The sequence below is a fragment of the Pristiophorus japonicus genome, chromosome 16 (assembly GCF_044704955.1).
Source record: "Pristiophorus japonicus isolate sPriJap1 chromosome 16, sPriJap1.hap1, whole genome shotgun sequence".
In the NCBI taxonomy this organism is placed as follows: Eukaryota; Metazoa; Chordata; class Chondrichthyes; family Pristiophoridae; genus Pristiophorus; species Pristiophorus japonicus.
Window position 1 is genome coordinate 28,382,526 of NC_091992.1, and position 22,189 is coordinate 28,404,714.

Below are 22,189 nucleotides of genomic sequence, written 5' to 3' on the forward strand. Positions count from 1 at the left end.
CCATCAACACAGGAGCGGGTGAGCTGGGAGTGGAGGATTCTCAATGTTGGGAGTTCCCACCGCCCGGACCTCGGTGGAATGCAGTGTTTCATTGGTGGCCGTGTGTCTGGTGTATAAGGCCACAAAGGAGTCTAGGTTGGGATTGTGGCCTGGGGTCTCGAAGAACAGGAAAGTTGTTTTTTCATTATTAAAATGCGGCCCCCTTATAAAGAGGGCTCCAGTGGACAATATATCATTTATTTTTGGTGAGGGGGCTACTCTCTGCCCTATTGACCAATGTTGTGTGACAACTTGTGGTCTCTCTGGCAGGTGGGGCCACTAAATGTGCCCTCGTGACATGGCCACCTGCCTGTGATAGATGAATTAAGGGGCCTCCTCTTGACTCTAGAGATTTTGGCAGAATCGGTGTCTAAGGTTGTGGGCGGGTTTATCTCACCATCCCCCGCAGATTCTCAGCCCTCCAATGTTTAATTAAAGTCTAGTTGCAGTAGGAATAAATAAAGAAGCTGATGTATAAATATTATAATTTGATCAATTTAATGAAGCAGACTACAGATGTTTCATTCAATTGCAGTTTTTAAAAAATGATAAGGAAGAAATGATAGTACTATGTACAAATTATATATTTTTTAATTTTTTATATAATGCCAAGGATGATAAATTGTGTCTTTTAAAATTAAATAAAAATATAAAAATGACTTGTGGTTCTTTCAATGGATTCATTAAAAAAAATCATGGAATGTATTAGTGCAATATTTGTGGTAAGTATTTAATAAATCATCTGGCTGTCCTTAACTGTCATCTTAATATTGAAAGATGGTCAATCGTGAAAACACAACAAGAGCAAATATAATTTTAATGTTGGATGGATTTTAATATAGGCTTATGGAAAGGGATATCTCGAAAATTATTGTAAATGAATGGAATTTGACGCTGACATTCAAAATTCCATAATATATCATGTTTATAATAATTGTTCTATTATTCTTCTTGCTGTTAAATCTTATTCACATATTCTCAATGTTAGACAAGGACATTAAACGTCTCTAGTTAGAAAAGATTAGGTTAGAGTTAATGATAATCCCTGTCTAATCACATTAATATTATGACTGGAATGACTCACTAGGGTCCTGTTGGTTATTTTGAATTGCTTAATATAAAAAGATGCATGAAACCTTCCGAATGGTAAAATGTACACTGAGGGACTCCAAAGATTTTGTTCAATCACTATAAGCTTACACATAACATAGGATCGAGAAAGCGCGAAGGTAATTTCAGGCATTTCATCAAGGCTGTGCGATCAGACCTCCAGCGTGATCATTTTATTGCCGAGAGCATCACATTCTGTGTTGGCCCCACAAGACTTGCAGGATTCCCGCCTAAACATCCTGATGTACGTGCTGCTGCCTTGTGAACAGATACTTTTAGCTTCATAGGCCCCAAGTTTTGCCATGATTTGCTCCTGATTTTTAGGAGCAACTGGTGTAGAACGGAGTGTCTTAGAAATCGGAATTCTCGCCATTTAGTTTGCTCCAGTTCGAGTCAGTTAGAACAGTTTCACTTTGGAACCAAAATTTTTTTTTCAAAAGGGGGCGTGTCCGACCACTTACGCCTGTTTTCAAAGTTTCGTCAGTGAAAACTTACTCCAAACTAACTTAGAATGGAGTAAGTGAACATTTTTGTACGCTCGAAAAAACCTTGTCTACACGTTAGAAAATCAGGCGTAGGTTACAAATCAGGCGTAGGGAAAGGCGGGGGGGGGGGGTTTAAAGGGAAGTTTACAAACATTAAACACTTCAGTTTTACAAATAAAGAGCCATCATCAATAATAAATGATAAAACATCGATAAATCAACCAATAAATCAATCAAAAAAAATTAATAAGAAATAATTTTTATTTTTTTTAAATCAATAAATAAAACATTTTCTACTTACCGACAGCAGCACCAGGAGCCCTCCAACAACGTGCTGGGATGCCCCCCCGCCCCAGTGTGTCTCTGTCAGTGTCTCTATCTCTCTGTCTGTCTGTCTGTGTGTGTCTCTCACTCTCCGTCTGTCAGTGTCTGTGTTTCTGACAGCGAGGGGAGGGGGAGGAGGGGGGTAGAGGGATAGAGGGGGAGAGCAGAGGGAGGGAAGGGGAAGGGGGGAGGAGGAGAAGGGGGAAGGTGGGGAGGAGGAGAAGGGGGAAGGTGAGGAGGAGGAGAAGGGAGAAGGCGGGGAGGAGGAGGGGGGAAGGGGGGAGGAGGAAAAGGGGGGGAAAGAAAAAGGGGGAAGAAAAAGGGGGGGAAAGGAGAGGGGGGGGAAAGGAGAGGGGGGGAGAAAGGAGATGGGGGGAGAGGAGATGGGGGGAAAGGAGATGGGGGGGAAGGAGATGGGGAAAGGAGATGGGGGGAAAGGAGATGGGGGAAAGGAGATGGGGAGGGAAGGAGATGGGGGGGAGGAGATGGGGAGGGAAGGAGATGGGGGGAGGAGATGGGGGGGGGGGAGGAGATGGGGGGGGGAGGAGATGGGGGGGGGGCGGAAGGAGATGGGGGAGGGAGGTTGAACGGGCCGGGCCCGGCTGGGCCCGAGACTTCAGGCAGGGCCCAAGACTTCGGGCAGGGCCCATCCGCAGCACCAGATTTACAGGTAGGTGGCGTTGGGTCGGGTCGGGGGGGGGGGTGGGGGAGGGGGAAAGCGGGAGTCGGGTCGGTGTCGGGGTCGGTGTCGGGTCCGGTCCGGAGGCGGGGGGTGGGGAAGCGGGAGTCGGGTCGGGTACAGTCCGGGGGGTCAGTTCGGGTCCAGTCCGGGGGCGGGGATGCGGGAGTCGGGTCGGTGTCGGGTCCGGTCCAGGGGTGGGGGGAAGCGGGAGTCGGGTCGGGTACAGTCCGGGGGGTCGGGTCCGGTCCGGTCCGGGGGCGGGGGGGGAAGCGGGAGTCGGTGTCGGGGTCGGGTCCGGTCCAGGGGTGGGGGGAAGCGGGAGTCGGGTCGGGTACAGTCCGGGGGGTCGGGTCCGGTCCGGTCCAGGGGCAGGGGCGGGGAAGCGGGAGTCGGGTCGGTGTCGGGTCCGGTCCGGAGGGGGGGGGGGGGGGGGGGGAAGCCAAAGTCGAGTCGGGTCAGGAGGAAGCAGGAGCTGGCCGTGGGAGGAGCCTTATTATCACAGCCTCAGTGAGACCATTCGGCCAGGGCTAGGGGCTGCGTGCTTCGGCCCCTCCCACACAGTTTTGGGCGCCTGGAGCTACTGCACATGCGCGCGCCCACTGTAGTGCGCATGTGCAGAGGTCCCGGTACTGTTTTCAGCGCAGGGACCTGGCTCCACCCCCTACAGCTCGTGCTGCGCCGCGCCGAGCTGCAAACGACTTGCAGGGAGCCGGAGAATCTGGAAGTTTTTTTTAGGCGCACTTTGTGGCGCGAAAAACGGGCGTCCAGGTCGGGACTGCGCCGTTCTAGGCGCGGCTCGAAACTTGGGCCCTTAATATCTGTTTTCTCCTGTAGTCATTAGTCCAATTTTGTAGATAACTCAAAGTATGCTCCAATTCATCCATGATTACTAAAAATAATGGAGCAGACTGAGCGACACCGAGTGGAAGAAGGATTCTTGTCCACAGTTTCCCATGTAATGAGTTCCTGATCTTTGCCAAGCTGGCTGGGACAGGTATTGAATAGAAATAATAAGAGTAAAAATCATTCTGGGCCTATTTTTGGGTATTGACTCATTGCTACGCAAGCAGCGTGCTACGAAAGAAAGAAAGAAAGACTTGCATTTATATAGCGCTTTTCATGACCACCGGATGTCTCAAAGCGCTTTACAGCCAATGAAGTACTTTTGGAGTGTAGTCACTGTTGTAATGCCCAACGATTGTTAGAAGTTGGTTCTCAGGCCTCATCAACATTATCAAGGTGAGCTACCAGCGTTGCCATCAGACCAAGGCCTACCTTGCTCATTGCTGATTAAATGCACCAACATGCATTAGGCCTCTAATTAACATATTTAAGGAGCAATACATTTGTTTTAGGCACCCGCCCGGCACATCACCTTCACAGAGTGGGTGCATGTCATTCCACTGCTAAATTAGTGCGCTCTACGCACATTTTACACCCAATAAATGAATGCAATGCGCACCAATTCCTACCCTGATGTTCTTCCTGCAGAAGAGAGAAAAGACCAAAGAATAAGTCAACACAAACTGCTCTTCCCTATCCTTCCCGCAGTTGGTTAAAGGGAAGCAAAACTCGTCGAAAAAGAGAAAAGTTACTGAGTTAGCGGATATGATAAAAAGGACTGAGGGAGCAATTTTTATCACAAAAATAATGCATTGTTGAGCTTCTGTTCCAGTGTTATGGAGCCATAAAGATCAAACAGATTGCTAGATCAATTCTTCAGCTCTGCGTGGCAATAGTGAAGTGCTAAAATTGAGATCATTTTTTAATATTTATTTGTTCTTGGGACATGGTCAACACTGACAAGGCCTGTATTTATTGTCCATCCCTTGTTGCCTTAAGGTAGTGGTGGTGGGCCATCTTTTTGAACTTTTGTTATCTCTGTGTTGATGGTGCTTCTATGATAATGTTAGGTAGGGAATTCCAGGCTATTGGCTCACAAACAATAAAGCAAAGACAATATGGCGGAGAAATTGGGCGCCTTTGTGCCTCCTGTTAGTGCCTCCAGGGGATGCTAACGGGGCGCAAGTGGCTTTGCGACCGGAAGCGGCACTGACAACGACTCCCGCCATATTCGGTGGGAGTTTAGCAGCGGCACTATAGTGTTGCGCCCCGATCACCTGCGCCTGGAGATCGCGACATCATCACCGTGCGCATCGCCCGGTCCCGAATTTGACTTCTATCCCTTGCAGCAGTGCCGGGCGAAAGCACCAACAGCTGCAGGAGGCGTGGATCGGGCACCCAGCCACTTCCGGGGCGACGGTTAAAGGCGAGGTGGCCAAGGTAAGTAAAAAGAAACATGTTTTTGTGGTTTCTGTTTTTTTTTTTTGCGGGTTCCTGCGGGATAGTTCAGCCTGGCACTTTGCTTGAGCGCTGGGCTGATTGCGCAGGATTGCCGCTGTTTTGCTGGTCCAGATAGCTGCCTTTTATTTTGCAGAGCCTGCAGCGATGGCCCTTCCCGTTAAGGGAGGGAAGGAGCCATTGAATGCGGCAGCACTGCAAGGGCCAGTGTGCAGCGCTGCTGAAGTCTCCGCCCTGCCCGCTGCCGATAGCGCTCCAGGAAGGAAGTGGAGCACTTGATTTAACGCTCCACTTCCTTCTTGGACCACAAATGGCAATTTTGTGTTTAAGTTTGAAATTTAGCGCTAACTTTTCAAACTTTAAAAAATTAGTGCCCCAAACGAGGCGCTAATGAATTTCTCCCTCCTGTATGTCCAAATCATGACATAGGAGAGGATCCTGGAGGTGATAGTATTCCCATGAGATTGTTGCTCTTTTTCTCAGTGGTAGATGTTGCAGGGCTGGGAGGTGCTGTCAAAATCACTGGGCTACAACAGGGAAAATCGCTTCATGTTCTCACACTTGATTGGTGCCAAACGAGTGCTGCTGTAATGTGCTTATGCATGTCAACCAAAGACAGGAACAGATTAAATTGTGATGCCTTCTTTGAGTAGCCAGCACACCATCTAAATCCAGACATAAAGAATGGCCAACTGGGCAAAATACTGGAGGGAATAGTATGCCAGCATGAGCCACTGGCTTGACAGGAGATAAGAAACATTGTTGTGGATGGAATGAATGAATATTCCAAGCCACCAAAACCATATGACAGTTTAAAAATATGGCCCTGAAATAATACATTTAAAATCACCAGCTATGAATTGCTTTTCATGGTTTAGAAAGTAAGTGCTAAGTATCACCATTCTTTTCCCCAACAATTCTATTCAATTCTGATTTGCAACCTCTATCACTGCTACCTTGACAGAAAAGCCTGGTGCTGTGTTATGGTATCACAGTCATAGGTAGAAGAGTCACTCTGTTTCCGTGGCAATGGTTCCCTTGGTTCCTCAGGATCAATCCCCGAGATGTCAATGTTGCTTTTGCTAAGTCGTTTACTGGAGCTTAAGTCGGATCCAGTTTCATCTGTTAAAAGTGTGTTATCCTTTTGTAGAATAAAAAAAAAGTAGTTAGCATATAGAATGCAAGAATCATAAGACAGAGTTAACCCTATGTTCATTGGGTTCCTTTGCAAAACATGATTCTGTCTAAAGCTACAGATAAAAAAAATCTTCTTCAAAATTAGACAAATATCTTCACATTGTGACGATCAACATTTTGTTCATATTGATAATGAGCAAAGATACTACTACTGTCCTCAACAGAATTAATATCAGCATTAGTAAGGAACACTTACAGAAAGAAGAGTACATTTATGCGACATATAGGGCCCAAGTTTCCACATGATTCGCGCCTGATTTTTAGGAGCAACTGGTGGAGAACGGACTATTTTAGGAATCGCAATTCTCCACATTTTTTTTTCTGCAGTTCTAGTCAGGTAGAACAGTTCTCGTTTAGAACAGAATTTTTTCTTCAAAAGGGGGCGTGTCCGGCCACTGACGCCTGATTTGAAAGTTTCCACAGTGAAAATGTACTCCAAACTAAAGTAGAATGGAGCCAGTGAAGATTTTTGTAGAACTGAAAAAACCTGTTCTACACATTAAAAAATCAGGCGCAGGTTACAAATTAGGCGTCCAGAATGAGGTGGGGGGGGAGGGGGGGGGAAGGGAACTCATTAAATTCGACAATAAATCCTTATTTATACTTCTACAAATATTATACAAATAAATCCAACCTGAATAAACATTTATAAGCCAAGAAAAGATTAAATAAACCATCTTCCTACCTGTGTGAAAGTGCTTCAGCCAGGGAGAATTCTGCAGCCGTTCGTGTCGCTGAGCGGGAGGGGGAGAGAGAGAGAGATGGAGGGAGGGAGAGAGAGAGAGAGTGGGGGAGAGAGAGAGGGGGGGAGAGAGAGAGGGGGGGAGAGAGAGAGGGGGGGAGGGAGAGAGAGAGAGGGAGGGAGAGAGAGGGGGGGGGAGGGGAGAGAGAGAGGGGGGAGGGGGAGAGAGAGAGGGGGGGAGGGAGGGAGAGAGAGAGGGGGGGAGGGAGAGAGAGAGGGGGGAGGGAGAGAGAGTGGGGGGGGAGGGAGAGAGAGAGGGGGGGAGGGAGAGAGGGGGGGGAGGGAGAGAGAGAGGGGGGAGGGAGAGAGAGTGGGGGGGGAGGGAGAGAGAGAGTGGGGGAGGGAGAGAGGGGGGGGAGGGAGAGAGAGAGAGGGGGGAGGGAGGGGGAGGAGGGAGGGAGAGAGAGAGAGGGGGGAGGAGGGAGGGAGAGAGAGAGAGGGGAGAGAGAGAGGGGGGGGAGGGAGGGAGAGAGAGAGAGGGGGGAGAGAGAGAGAGGGAGGGAGAGAGAGAGAGGGGGGAGAGAGAGAGAGGGAGGGAGGGAGGGAGGGGGGAGAGACAGAGAGAGAGGGAGGGGGAGAGAGAGAGAGAGGGAGGGAGGGGGGGAGGGGGGAGGGAGAGAGAGCGGGGGGGGCGTCGGGTCGGGGAACAGGAGCGCGGGTCGGGTCAGTCGGAGCGGGGGGGAGCGGGTCTCGGGTCTCGGGTCGGGTCGGGTCGGGGCGGGGGGGGGGAGCGGGGGTCGGGTCTCGGGTCGGGGCGGGGGGGGAGCGGGTGTTGGGTGTCGGGTCGGGGCAGGGGGGGGAAGCGGGTGTCGGGTCGGGGCGGGGGGAGCGGGTCTCGGGTCTCGGGTCGGGGGGAGCGGGTGTCTGGTCGGTGGGGAGGGAGCGGGTGTCGGGTGTCGGGTCGGGGCAGGGGGGGGGAGCGGGTGTCGGGTCGGGGCAGGGGGGGTAGCGGGTGTCGGGTCTCGGGTCGGGGCAGGGGGGGGGAGCGGGTGTCGGGTCGGGGCAGGGGGGGGTAGCGGGTGTCGGGTCTCGGGTCGGGGGAGGGAGCGGGTGTCGGGTCGGGTCTGGTCGGGGGGGGGGGGAGCGAGTGTCGGGTCGGGTCTGGTCGGGGGGGGGGGAGCGAGTGTCGGGTCTGGTCGGGCGGGGAGCAGGAGCTGGCCGTGGGAGGAGCCTCATTTACGCAGCCCCAGTGAGGCCATTGGGCCAGGGCTAGGGACTGCGTGCTTCGGGCCCCTCCCACACAGTTCGGCGCCTGGAGCTACTGCACTTGCGTGCCGACTGTAACGCGCATGTGCAGAGGTCCCGGCACTGTTTTCAGCGCCGGGACCTGGCTCCGCCCCCCCCCACAGCTCGTGCTGGCTGCGCCGAGGGCCAGAGGACCTGTAAGTAGGTGGAGAATACCGAGGATTTTTTTAGGTGCCGTTTTAGGCGCGAAAAACGGGCGCCCAGCTCGGAGGGGCGCCCGTTTTTTTTCTTGTGGAAACTTGGGCCCATAGTTTCTTCATGCTGAGCACAGCTATGAGCAGAATGTCAATTCGGTCAATGTCATTACCTGACAGATTTGAATCTATTGTCCATCATTTGCGTTTTGTGTGCTGGGTTAGTTGAAATTTTCAATTTTAGTCAGTATTTAATGTGATATACCTGTAAAGTTTCTGGTAGCTGAATACTACCAATACTCCCTCTCCTGCTGCTGTTCTGGCTTTCACATGTCGTATGTGCACTGTAACACAAGGCATCAAATCCCAGAATTCCTCCAACACAGTCACCAATTAGGCAAACCTATTGGAGGTAGAACAAAACAAATGATAATCTCCTTTAAAACACAACTCCATTCACAGTAGAAGGGTATTTGAGCTGAGAGGTGGCCATACCAGTTCTCATATTGTGTTAGCTAATACCTCTGTGTACTCATAGTATATATTGGGAGAGCGAAACGCAACAGTAGGCTTCTTCCAGCGTAATTACCACTCCCCATGTCCTCAAACCCCACAAAGGGAGAGCCATATAGTAGATGTCATCCAATGTAACCACCTTTCCCCATGCATTCATAGGCACATGGGAGAGCCAAATAGAACAGCAGACTTCACTTTGTATAATTACCATTCTCCAAAACCTTGTAGCTTACACCAGGACAGCCAGATGTAACAGCAGGTTTCTTGCTGTGTGAATTCGGTTACCTGAGGAAAAGAGTGTTCGAAGATCAGGCCCTCAATTCTACCACCAAGCTCATGGTCTACAGGGCTGTAGTAATACCTGCCCTCTTGTATGGATCAGAGGCATGGACGATGTACAGAAGACACCTCAAGTCGCTGGAGATATATCACCAACAATGTCTCCGCAAGATCCTGTAAATCTTCTGGGAGGACAGGCGCACCAACATCAGCGTCCTCATCCACGTTAACATCCCCAGCATTGAAGCACTGACCACACTCGATCAGCTCCACTGGGCAGGCCACATAGTTTGCATGCCAGACACGAGACTCCCAAAGCAAGTGCTCTATGCGGAGCTCCTTCACGGCAAACAAGCCAAAGGTGGGCAGCGGAAACGTTACAAGGACACCTTCAAAGCCTCCCTCATAAAGTGTGACATCCCCATTGACACCTGAGAGTCCCTGGCCAAAGACCACCCTAAGTGGAGAAAGTGCATCCGGGTGGGCACTGAGCACTTCGAGTCTCATCGCCGAGAGCGTGCAGAAATCAAGCGCAGGCAGCGGAAAAAGCATGCAGCAAACCAGTCCCCCTTCCCTCAACGACTATCTGTCCCACCTGTGACAGAGTCTGTGGCTCTCATATTGGACTGTTCAGCCACCAAAGAACTCACTTCAGGAGTGGAAGCAAGTCTTCCTCGATTCCGAGGGACTGCCTTAGATGATATGATCATGAATTACCACACTCCATGTACTTCAACCCACAATATAGAAACCAAATGTAATAGCAGGTTTCTACTGTGTAATTACTGGTCTCTATGTAGCCATATCCCACATCAGGAGATATGGTTTCATTAAATTGAATATCACACTCGTGAATTTCTGCCCCATATTGGCAGTGTGAATGCAATCTTTGCCAATAGGGACACCTCCATTATCCTTGGAGAGCTATACAACACGCAGAAGTGTTCCCAGCTCCACATTCAAACCGTGGGCAGCTGCCAATCACCGCTTGATGCTCACCCCCCCCTCCCAATTGTGACCACAACTACCCACGATTGGTGCCACAAGATCCCCCCCAATCCCGATCGCGACCATCTCTCCCAGATAACACTACCCTCCCGGCCACCACCATCTCCTGATCGCCCCTCTCGGTCCACCCCCTCTCTAAATTGTCCCCCTCCTGGTGGCCCCCCTCCTCCCCCACTTCTCCTGGTCCCATTTAAGGACTTCGGGGCCTCTTCTCCAGTAAGCTGCCCGGGGTTGCCCATTAGGTGCCTGCAGCACATCGGTTCAATGAGAATGAGGTCTGAGGCCCAATATTAGGCGCGCCTAGGGCCTATCCATTCAGCCCCAGGCATTGTTCCCTGTGGCCCCTGCGTGCCCATTTTTGGGCACAAATTAATTTTTATCCCGATGTTTGGGGCCATCCAGCATCAAATGCCCAGATTGGCCATTGAGAATGGCAAAGCCAGTTGCCATTATTAGTTAATAGCAGTACAATAAGTGAATTGTGACTTGTGGTGCTGTAAGTCCTGCCATAAGTGTGGGAGGATTTAAGAGTGTATCTCCACTCTTCCAGTTACTGTCTTCACGAAAGCAGAGGAGAGGTATGATCCTGCACCAACCACTACTTCCTGGCCCTCCACACTGGCAGTGCTCAGTAAAATGGTGGATTTCATTGGTATTTCCACCTCTCCCCATGAAACTCATGAATATAATAACAGGTTTAACCCTGTGTAGCTGGCAAATATCATGTTGCAATTAAACTAATAAATGTAATGCACAGATAACGTTATTCAACTGTTTCTTCAAAGTTACTGTTAATGATCTGTATGTTAAGGCCAGGAGGGATATTCTCTTTTGAACTGCTTTACTCTTAGTTAACTCCATAGCCACAATCTCCAACTCCAAACTCTGCTACACTTGATCATAAGGAGTGCTTTTTAACCTGCCCACCCGCTGGGCACAATTTGGTCATGTCACCCGTCTTGGAGTCAGAGTTCCTGTAAACTGAAGATCAGAATCGAGATCAGGGAGGAACACCGACCTGCTCGGGATTGAAGGGGACGACGGAGTTGTCCGTAGTTAATCTCAGCTCCATCTGATCAGTCACGATCCAGGGAGCTCTCTGCTGCTTGGAATGGAGCCGTATAGCACGATCGATGCCATGGATGTAGGTCGTCGAAGAGTGATTGCTTGCTTGCTCACCCAGTGGGCAAGCAGTTAAAATCGCCCAGGAGACTTGCCCGCTGATGCCTTGCTCCCTTCCCACGGTCTTCAATTTTAGCCTTGCTCTTCTGACTGGGAACCATGGACACCCAATGGAAATCAGCGAGGCCTTTCGTTACATGTGTGGTTAGGCCTGATGATGTCAACCAGTTCGACGATTTCAGCCTATGGCCCCTACAAGTAAAATTTAGGCCTCTCCTGCCCAGGCATTCCTCCCCACTAACCCCGCCCCCCTCCCCCGATTCCAATCACGAGGCCCTGTTGAAACCCACTGCCTGCCACTTACCCGAGGGCTGGGGACCGTACTTGCGGATCCCATCACAGCACTCACGGGCGGGTATCTGACCGGGGATGTGCAGATGAGGCCTGGGAGTTACAGTCACCCAGGCCTTATGCTGCCGAAGTCAGTGGGGGTTTGCTGCTCACCCTCCGTGTCCACTCGATTCCCACACTGTGTTAAAATCAGGGCTAATGTTATTTTCTCATCATCATCATAGGCAGTCCCTCGGGATCGAGGAAGACTTGCTTCCACTCTTAGAATGAGTCCTTGGGTGGCTGAACAGTCCAATACGAGAGCCACAGTCCCTGCCACAGGTGGGACAGACAGTCGTTGAGGGTAAGGGAGGGGGGACTGGTTTGCCGTGCGTTCCTTCCGCTGCCTGCGCTTGTTTTCTGCATGCACTCGGCGACGAGACTCGAGGTGCTCAGCGCCCTCCCGGATGCACTTCCTCCACTCAGGGTGGTCTTTGGCCAGGGACTCCCAGGTGTCGGTGTGGATGCTGCACTTTATCAGGGAGGCTTTGAGGGTGTCCTTGTAACGTTTCCTCTGTCCACCCTTGGCTCGTTTGCCATGAATGAGTTCGGAGTAGAGCGCTTGCTTTGGGAGTCTCGTGTCTGGCATGCAGACAATGTGGCCTGCCCAGCGGAGCTGATCAAGTGTGGTCAGTGCTTCAATGCTGGGGATGTTGGCCTGGTCGAGGACGCGAATGTTGGTGCGTCTGTCCTCCCAGGGGATTTGTAGGATCTTGCAGAGGCATCGTTGATGGTATTTCTCCAGCGACTTGAGGTATCTACTATACATGGTCCATGCCTCTGTGCCATACAGAAGGGCAGGTATTACTACAGCCCTGTAGACCATAAGCTTGGTGGTAGATTTGAGGGTCTGGTTTTTGAACACGCTTTTCCTCAGGTGGCCGAAGGCTGCGCTAGCGCACTGGAGGCGGTGTCGAATCTCCTCATCAATGTCTGCTTTTGTTGATAAGAGGCTCCTGAAGTATGAGAATTGGTCCATGTTGTCCAGGGCCACGCCATAGATCTTGATGATTGGGGGACAGTGCTGCGCGGTAAGGACAGGCTGGTGGAGGACTTTTGTCTTATGGATGTTTAGTGTAAGGCCCGTGCTTTCATATGCCTCAGTAAATACATCGACTATATCCTGGAGTTCAGCCTCTGATTATGCGCAGACGCAGGCGTCGTCCGCGTACTGTAGCTTGGCGACAGAGGTTGGGGTGGTCTTGGACCTGGCCTGGAGCCGGCGAAGGTAAAATAGCTTCCCACTGGTTCTGTAGTTTAGTTCCACTCCAGCGGGGATCTTGTTGACTGTGAGGTGGCGCATGGCAGCGAGGAAGATTGAGAAGAGGGTTGGAGCGATAACGCAGCCCTGTTTGACCCCGGTCCGAACGTGGATTGGGTCTGTAATGGATCCGTTGGTTCGGATCACGGCCTGCATGTTGTCGTGGAGCAGGTGAAGGATGTTGACAAACTTTTGGGGGCACCCGAAACGGAGGATGATGCTCCATAGACCCTCGCGGTTGACAGCGTCACAGGCCTTTGTAAGGTCGAAGAAGGCCATGTATAAGGGCTGGCGTTGCTCCCTGCATTTTTCCTGCAGCTGTCGCGCTGCAAAGATCATGTCCGTTGTGCCCCGTAGGGGACGAAATCTGCATTGCGACTCTGGGAGGAGCTCCTCGGCCACAGGGAGATGACGGTTGAGGAGAACTTTAGCGACAACTTTCCCAGTGGCTGATAGCACGGAGATTCCTCTGTAGTTGCCGCAGTCGGACTTGTCCCCTTTTTTAAAGATGGTCACGATCACTGCATCTCTGAGATCTCCCGGCATGCTGTCCTCCCTCCAGATGAGAGAGATGAGGTCATGTATCCACGCCAACATCGCCTCTCCACCATACTTTAGTGCCTCAGCAGGGATTCCATCCGCTCATGTAGCCTTGTTGTTCTTGAGCTGTCTTACGGCTTTTCCTACCTTGTGCAATGTTGGGGTTTCGCTGAGATGGTGGCGGGTCGCATGCTGTGGGCTGGAGTCGAGAACACTCGAGTCAAAGGCAGAGTCTCGATAGAGATCATCTTCAAAATGCTCCTTCCAGGGGGCCCTGACTGCCTCGGTGTCCTTGATGAGTGTTTCCCCAGTTCTGGCCAACAGTGGGGTGGGGCCTTGGGAGCTTGGACGGTAGGTGGCCTTGACTGCAATGAAGAATCCTCGCACAGCATGGCTGTCAGCCAGTTGTTGTATCTCCTGTGCTTTCTCCATCCACCACCTGTTCTTTACATCCCGTGTTTTTTGTTGGACCTCAGCCTTGAGCCGCCTGTAATGTTGCTTTGCTGCTCTCGAGTTGGGTTGTTGCTTGAGGCTCAGAAATGCTCTGCGCTTGCAATCTATTAGTTCTTGGATCTCCTGATCATTCTCATCAAACCAGTCCTGGTGTTTTCTGGTTGAGTAACCAAGTGTCTCTTCGCAGGCACTGGTTATGGAGGCCTGGAGGACAGACTAAATGCAATGGGCATTCTGCATCTCCAGGTCATCAAGGCACGCCAGGTTAGCTGTGAGGTGCTGGCTGTATAGGGTTCTCTTAACTGGGTCTTTAAGTGCCCCGGCATTGACTTTTTTGCGGCAATGCTTCTGCTGTCTCCTTCGCTTTGGGGCTATGTTGATGTCGATGATGGATCGGATTAGGCGTTGGTCCTTTCAGCAATCGTCAGCTCCTGTCATGGCGCAGGTGATGCTTGTGATCCCTGGCTCGGACGATGACATAGTCGAGCAGGTGCCAGTGTTTGGAGCGAGGGTGTTGCCATGATGCCTTGTATTTGTCCCTCTGGCAGAACAGGGTGTTGGTGATGAGGAGTTCATGTTCTAGACATTTTGTCATGGGTAGGATACCGCTGGAGTTGGCTTTCCCTACCCCCTCTCTGCCAATCACGCCTCTCCAGAGGGCTGTGTCTTTGTCGATCCTGGCGTTGAAGTCACCTAGGAGGATCAGTTTTTCGCCCGCGGGGACGCGGGGCAGGGATGTTTCGAGGTTGGAATAAAAACCCTCTTTGGTCTCGAGTGTTGGGGCGTATGCACTGATGACTGTGACACATTGGTTCCGGGATAGGATGAGTCGAAGAGTCATGAGGTGTTCGTTAACTCCACAGGGGGAGTCTTTGAGGCGGTCGACCAGCTCATTTTTGATGGCAAAGCCGACTCCATGAAGGCACTGTTCTTCCTCTGGTTTCCCTTTCCAGAAAAAGGTGTAACCTCCACCTTGTTCCTTGAGCTGGCCTTCCCCTGCCCGCCGGGTCTCACTTAGGGCAGCGATGTCGATGTCAAAGCTTCTAAGTTCCCAGGCAACTATGGTGGTGTGGCGTTCTAGCTTGTCACTGTTGGCGTTGTCCACGAGGGTCCTGATGTTCCAGTTCCCGAACTTCAGGTTAATGGAGTGGAAGTTGTCTGTGTGTGAGTTCTTTTGACGTTGGGTGGCCGCTGCACACCGGCAACTACACAGGCTAAGCGGAGCAAGGTCCAGTGGCAAGGGGGTCAAGATGACTGGAGACCAGGCACTGCTGTATGAGCCTAATTGCCTACGGCGAGATGTTTGCCGCAAGCTCGTCGCCGATTAGCGTCCTTGATGGTAGGTGGTCCGAGGCTTGGTTGGGGGCAGGCATTAAGAAGGTCAGCTGTCCGCTGGAGTTCCGGGTGGGAGGTCAGCAAGGAGCGTAAGGGTGGAAGAGTCATAGCGGTGATAGAGGGATGAAGGTCCATCGCTGGAGGGATGAGAGCCCACCGCTGGAGGGATGTAGGCCTGCCGCAGGAGGCGGGGTGGGGGGGTTGCTGAGGCTCACCTGCTCGCTGGACGTCGTCGTGAGTAATACGATTTCAAATGACTGAAAATGATGCGACTAAAACACACCAAACTATTTCCTAGTTAGATTGGGCTACAGTATTCAATTCCTCAGTAAAAAAAAATGTTTTTAAGAAAATAATTCTTAAAAGTTTCTCGACGTTGTTCAAAAGTTTCTCCAGAAGTTTTTAAAGTTTTCCCAAGTTGTTTAAAAGTTTCTCCAAATTGTTTAAAATTTCTCCGTAAGTTTAAAAATTTTTTCCCAAGTTGTTTAAAAGTTTAAAATGAAACTTAACAGTAAGTTACTTCCTTTGGTATTGTTCCATGGGTGCTGCCAGCCCTCTGCCGCTGTACAAAGCCCTGGTTAGATTGCACCTGGAGTACTGTGTGAAAGTAGAGGCCCAGCCATCTCCGAAGGAGGGGGAAAGGCAAGTCACCACCGCGGAAGAGGAGGGGGCACAAACGCCGCTGCTGGAGGGGGCCCGGCCACCGTGGAGGAGAGGCACAGCCGCCGCCGGGGCCCGAATGCCCGGCCAGATGCTCACCTAGCCCGCCGGGTGCCACCGAGGGTCAGGGATCAGGTAGAGCAGCTGGAATGACTTCGGGTGGAGGTTCCCAGCCAGAGAAGACATGCCAGACAACCTCTGCTCACCTTCCGCAACAACGAATTGCAGAACAAGTTGCTGGGAGGGACCAGGGCGGGGTCCTGCCCAACATCCAGTTCTTCTGCTGCTGAAGAAAACCAACCATCGGAACAAGGTTTGCACCTAAGTGAGTGACTGGTCTGGAGCCGGCAGCGAGGCTGGGACCCGCCTGCTGATATATCCTTACTATACAGTATAAATGCACACGAGGCCCATACTTGAGAGAAGGTCACTCTGTGACCAGTTACCTTTATTCGCAAGACCTCAAGTGATGAAGGTGGGTGGAGCTTCCCCTTTTATACCTGAAAGTCCAGGTTAGGAATGTCTCCCACAAGTTCGCCCCTTGTGGTCAATGTTCTCAAGTGGTACAACTTAGGTCAGCTTATACATGGGTTACAATGATAGTTGAATACATGGCATCACCTCCCCCCCAAAGTCATATTGGGATCACAAGTTATGTCTCTCTGGTGGTTTACGCTCCCTTGTAGAGTGCCTGAGTTGGGGCTCCGGTTGTTGGGCGCTGGCCTGAGTGTCTGCTGTTTGTGGGGCCTCAAGCCTGTCCGGACTGCCCACAGTGGCTGGGCTCTCCTCCACTTGGTTCCGGTGTTCGGTCACCTGTGGTAGAGTGAACTCTACGTCGTGTTCTTCCTCTGCTTCTTCTATGGGATTGCTGAACCTCCTTTTAGTTTGATCCACGTGTTTGCGGCAGATTTGTCCATTGGTAAGTTTAACTACCAAAACCCTATTCCCCTCTTTGGCAATCACAGTGCCTGCAAGCCATTTGGGCCCTGCAGCATAATTAAGGACAAAAACAAGGCCATTGACATCAATACATCGCTCCCTCGCATTCCTGTCATGGTAGTCACATTGTGACTGACGCCTGCTCTCAACAATTTCTTTCATTGTAGGGTGTATAAGGAATAACCTGGTTTTGAGCATGCTTTTCATTAGCAGCTCTGCGGGTGGAACCCCTGTGAGCGAGTGTGGTCGGGATCTATTGGCCAACAGGAGGCGTAATAAGCGGCTTTGTAGGGAACCCCCTTGGATTCTGAGCATCCCCTGTTTGATTATCTGCACTGCTCGTTTCGCCTGGCCGTTTGAGGCCGGCTTGAACGGTGCTGTTCTGACATGGTTGATTCCATTGCCTGCCATGAAGTCCTGGAATTCAGTGCTTGTGAAGCAGGGGCCATTGTCGCTGACCAAGAATCCGGTAGACCGTGGGCGGCGAACATTGTCCATAGACTTTCTACCGTGGCAGAGGATGTGCTTGAATTTGAAATGGCACACTCGATCCATTTGGATTGGCATCTACTACAACCAAAAACATTTTTCCCATGAAAGGACCTGCATAGTCCACATGGATGCGTGACCATGGCTTGGCGGGCCAGGACCAGGGGCTAAGGGGGGCTTCCCTGGGGGCGTTGCCGAGCTGAGCACACGTGTTGCACCTGCGAACACAAAGTTCCAGGTCTGCATCTATCCCTGGCCACCAAACGTGTGACCTGGCAATTGCCTTCATCATGACAATGCCCGGGTGCTCATTGTGAAGTTCTCTGATAAACACCTCTCTGCCTATCTGGGGCATGACTACTCGGTTTCCCCACAGTAGGCAATTGGCCTGAGTCGAGAGTTCATCCTTGCGCCTATGAAATGGTTTAAATTCCTCAGGGCATGCCCCGTACGTGGCTGCCCAGTTTCTTAACTAAAGACATTAGCGGGTCTTTATTTGTCCAGACTTTAATCTGATGGGCTGTCACAGGTGAGCCTTCACTTTCGAAAGCTTCAAAAGCCATGACCATCTCAGCATCATGCTCAGCTGCCCCCTCAGTGGTGGCTAGTGGGAGCCTGCTGAGTGCATCGGCGCAGTTTTCAGTGCCCGGTCTGTGCCGAATTGTGTAGTCATAGGCGGCTAACATAAGTGCCCACCTCTGTATGCGGGCCGATGCATTCGCATTTATGGCTTTGTTGTCGGCCAAAAGGGACGTTAGGGATTTGTAATCTGTCTCCAGCTCAAATTTCCTGCATTTACACATGCTAGTGCTTCCTTTTCTACCATCCCATAGCCCCTTTCTGCCTGGGACAGACTTCTGGAGGTATAAGCTACCAGCTGTAACTGACCATTGGCATTCACATGCTGCAACACACACCCAACCCCATAGGATGATGCATCGCATGTTAAACCAAGTTTCTTACAAGGGTCATATAACATTAGCAGTTTGTTGGAGCATAACAAATTGCGTGCTCTATCAAAAGCCCTTTTCTGGCTGTCCCCCCAGATCCAATCGCGACCTTTGCGAAGGAGCACGTGTAGCGGCTCTAGCAGCGTGCTCAATTTGGTAAGAAAGTTACCATAATAGTTCAGGAGCCCCAGGAACGAACGCAGCTCTGTCATGTTACGGGGTCTGGGTGCTCTCTGGGCCGCTTCCGTTTTGGACGCAGTAGGTCTGATCCCGTCTGCTGCTACCCTCATCCCCAGGAATTCTACCTCTGGAGCTAAGAAGACGCACTTCACCTTTTTCAGTCGTAGCCCTACCCGGTCCAGTCTGCGTAACACCTTCTCCAGGTTGTGGAGGTGTTCTTCAGTATCTCGACCCGTGATGAGGATGTCTTCTTGAAAAACCACCGTCCTTGGAATCGACTTGAGAAGGCTTTCCATATTTCGCTGAAAGATCGCGGCGGCCGAACGAATCCCAAGCGGACATCTGTTATACTCGAACAACCCCTTGTGTGTCGTGATGGTGGTCAGCTTCTTCGACTCACTCGCCAGCTCCTGCGTCATGTAAGCTGAGGTTAGGTCCAATTTTGAAAAAAGTTTGCCACCGAATAGCGTCGCAAAGAGGTCCTCCACTCTCAGTAGCGGGTACTGGTCTTGGAGTGACACCTGATTGATGGTGGCCTTGTAATCGCCACATATCCTGACCAACCCATCCACCTTGAGCACCGGCACGATCGGGCTCGCCCAGTCACTGAATTCGACTGGTGAGATGATGCCTTCCCTCAGCAGGCGGTCCAATTCGCATTCTATCTTTTCCCGCATTACGTACGGCACCGCTCTGGCCTTGGGGTGTACTGGCCTGGCGACCGGGTTTATGCGAATCACTACCTTGGCCCCTATGAAAGTGCCGATGCCGGGTTGAAACAATGAGTCAAATTTGTCCAGGACCTGTGAGCATGATACTCGCTCCACAGGAGAAATTGCATTGACATCACCCCATTTCCAGTTCATGACAGCAAGCCAACTCCTCCCCAGTAGTGCGGGACCGTCCCCCGGGACAATCCAGAGTGGCAACCTGTTCTCCGAATCTTTGTGAGTCACGACTACTGTGGCGCATCCTAGCACCGGAATGATCTCCTTTGTTTATGTCCATAGCTGTGTGTCAATCGGCAATAATTTTGGCCTCCTGGCCTTGGACACCCACAACCTTTCGAACTGTTTGATACTCATCAGGGACTGGCTGGCCCCCGTGTCTAGCTCCATTAATACTGGGATGCCATTGAGGAGCACTTCCATCATTATCGGTGGAGTCCTGGTATGTGAACCGTATATGTGCTCCACATGAACTCGCTGAACTTCAGCTTCCAGCAATTTCCTCCAGTCTTCATTTGGCCTCGTAGGGCTTACATCAGGCCTGTCCTCCTCGTACATCAACCTGGCTGCAGGCTTCTTGCACATACGCGCCAAGTGACCGCTGACGTTGCAGTTTCTGCAGGTATATTGCTGATATCTGCAAACTCTGGCTGTGTGTTTGCCTCCACACCTCCAGCATGAGCTGGAGGCCCCGTTGTTGGAACCGAAAGGTCCATTACCAGCCGATCGTCTCTGACTGTCTCTGTAACTGTCCTTAAGCGCACCATTAACAGGTGTTGATGGCCCCATTACTGGCCGCATTGTCATTGCGAAGGCATGAATCGCCGTTCAGCTAGCCATTGTCTCTGTTGAATGCCTCCTTTGGGTTCCACTACATGCTGGGTCATGTCTGATTGCCCTTGTCTGCCTACAGAACTGTGGGCCGCCCGCGTTAACAATGTTGACTACCTGGTCGTTTGCCGCATTTGAGCCAAGACTTTTGTCATACATCATTCTGGTCTCTTCCTCCCCTGAGATAAATGTCTAGGCTGTCAGAGCCGCCACTTCCAAGGTCAAGTCATTGGTCTGAATCAGTTTCCTGAAAACGCCAGCGTGCCCGATGCCCTCAATAAAAAAGTCTCGCAGCATCTCCGCTCTGCATGCATCTGGGAACTTACATAGGCTCGCCAATTGCCGGAGATCTGTCACGAAGTCTGGAATGCTTTGCCTTTCTCGCTGCCGGTGCGTATAAAACCGGTGTCTCGCCATATGCATGCTGCTCGCCGGTTTAAGGTGTTCCCCGATCAACTTACTGAGCTCTTCAAACGTCTTGCCCGCCGGCTTCTCTGGCGCTAGAAGGTCCTTCATCAGGGAGTATGTTCTGGATCCACAAACTGTCAGGAGATGAGCCCTGCGTTTGTCGGCCGAATCCTGTCCCAACCATTCCTTAGTGACAAAACTTTGCTGTAGTCTCTCAATAAAGTCGTCCCAATCATCACCAACACAGTACCTTTCTTCTGTACTGCTAGTGGCCATGCTCGCGTGGTTTAAATCCCATCCTCGTCGCCAATGATATGTCCTTACTACACAGTATAAATGCACACGAGGCCCATACTTGAGAGAAGGTCACTCTGTGACCAGTTACCTTTATTCCCAAGACCTCAAGTGATAAAGGTGGGTGGAGCTTCCCCTTTTATACCGGAAAGTCCAGGTTAGGAGTGTCTCCCACAAGTTCGCCCCTTGTGGTCAATGTTCTCAAGTTGTGTAACTTAGGTCAGCTTATACATGGGTTACCATGATAGTTGAATACATGACATCTCCGACTTTGCCCGCCACGGACCCGTTGAGGAAACAGCTTTGGGCTCGGGAATTACACAGAGTTACAAGTGCTACAGGGCCTACCTCAGGCTTCACTCCAAAGCCTCACCCACTGGCGACGACTCGGACGTCTGTGCCTTCTGCAGCCTCAACCTGGAACTTTCTCCCCCTCCCTCGACAACCTGTTATTATCTATTCATAAAGCATAAGGCTGTCTCCAACTTATAATCACTTTACAGATAATGACATTGATTTAAGAGACTAACAGATATGCATGAGTAAGTAGCAGGTTGTAATATCATTGAAGGTCCAGGTGTCCTCATAAATCATCAGGGTATTGAATAGTTTAGAACAGTCACCTGAATCCTGATGAAAATATCGGATCATGTTAAGCACTATCATGTGTCCATTATTTTTCTTAATATTTAGTTTTGAGTTCCCAAGGAAATAGTTTATTTTTGCACTTTTTAAAGAATCAGGTGCTAGCATGACCACTGACAACAAGGATGCTTCACGTGCTTGATTTATGACCACATCTCCCTGAAGGATTAAAGCTGCATATAATCACTGAGTTTAATGTACGGGTTCAGGCCTAAGAATTAATATAGGTGTTATAATTTGCAATGTGTTCCAGGGCCGCAGCCTATCAGGTGGCTTCGATGTCATCATAAATACGATAGAAAGTTTCAAAAGCTAATCAATGTCATCAACCTTCAAGAATACAAATAAGTGCGAAGTAATACATTTTGGTAGGAAGAATGAGGAGGCCACAGACTCCTTGGAAAATAAGAGTCTAAATGGGGTAGAGGAACAGAGGGATCTGGGGGATACAGATACACAGATCACTAAAAGTAGCGACGCAGGTTAATAAGGCCATAAAAAAGCACTGGGGTACATTTGTAGAGGGATCAAATTGAAAAGCAGACAAGTTATGAATAGAACTTTGGTTAGACCACACTGAACAATTCTGGTCTCCATATTATTTTTAAAAAAACGATATAGAGGCACTGGAAAAGGTGCAAAAAAGATTTACTATAATGGTACCAGAACACCTATCAGGAAAGATTGAATGAGTTTTGACTCTTTTCTCTAGAAAAGAGAAGCCTGAGGGGTGACTTGATCGAGGTCTGTAAGATTATGAAGAGGTTTGATAGGGTAGATGTAGAGAAAATGTTGCCACTTGCGGGCAAGACCAGAACTAGAGGCCATAAATATAAGCTAGTCACGAGGAGAGACTGGATCAACTGGGCCTTTATACACTGGAGTTTAGAAGGATGAGAGGG

At 50.6% G+C, this 22,189-nt stretch overlaps 1 protein-coding gene across 1 annotated transcript in view; it reads right to left on the minus strand.

Annotated features, from left to right (window-relative positions):
• The window catches only part of LOC139226927 (membrane-associated phosphatidylinositol transfer protein 3-like), a gene marked incomplete at its 5' end in the record, with an annotated part of 431,271 nt that overhangs the window by 127,776 nt on the left and 281,306 nt on the right, over window positions 1–22,189 (minus strand). The window contains 2 exons of the mRNA XM_070858017.1: window positions 5,898–6,082; window positions 8,525–8,662. Coding sequence (XP_070714118.1) covers window positions 5,898–6,082; window positions 8,525–8,662 — 323 coding nt within the window. The remainder of the gene's footprint in view (window positions 1–5,897; window positions 6,083–8,524; window positions 8,663–22,189) is intronic.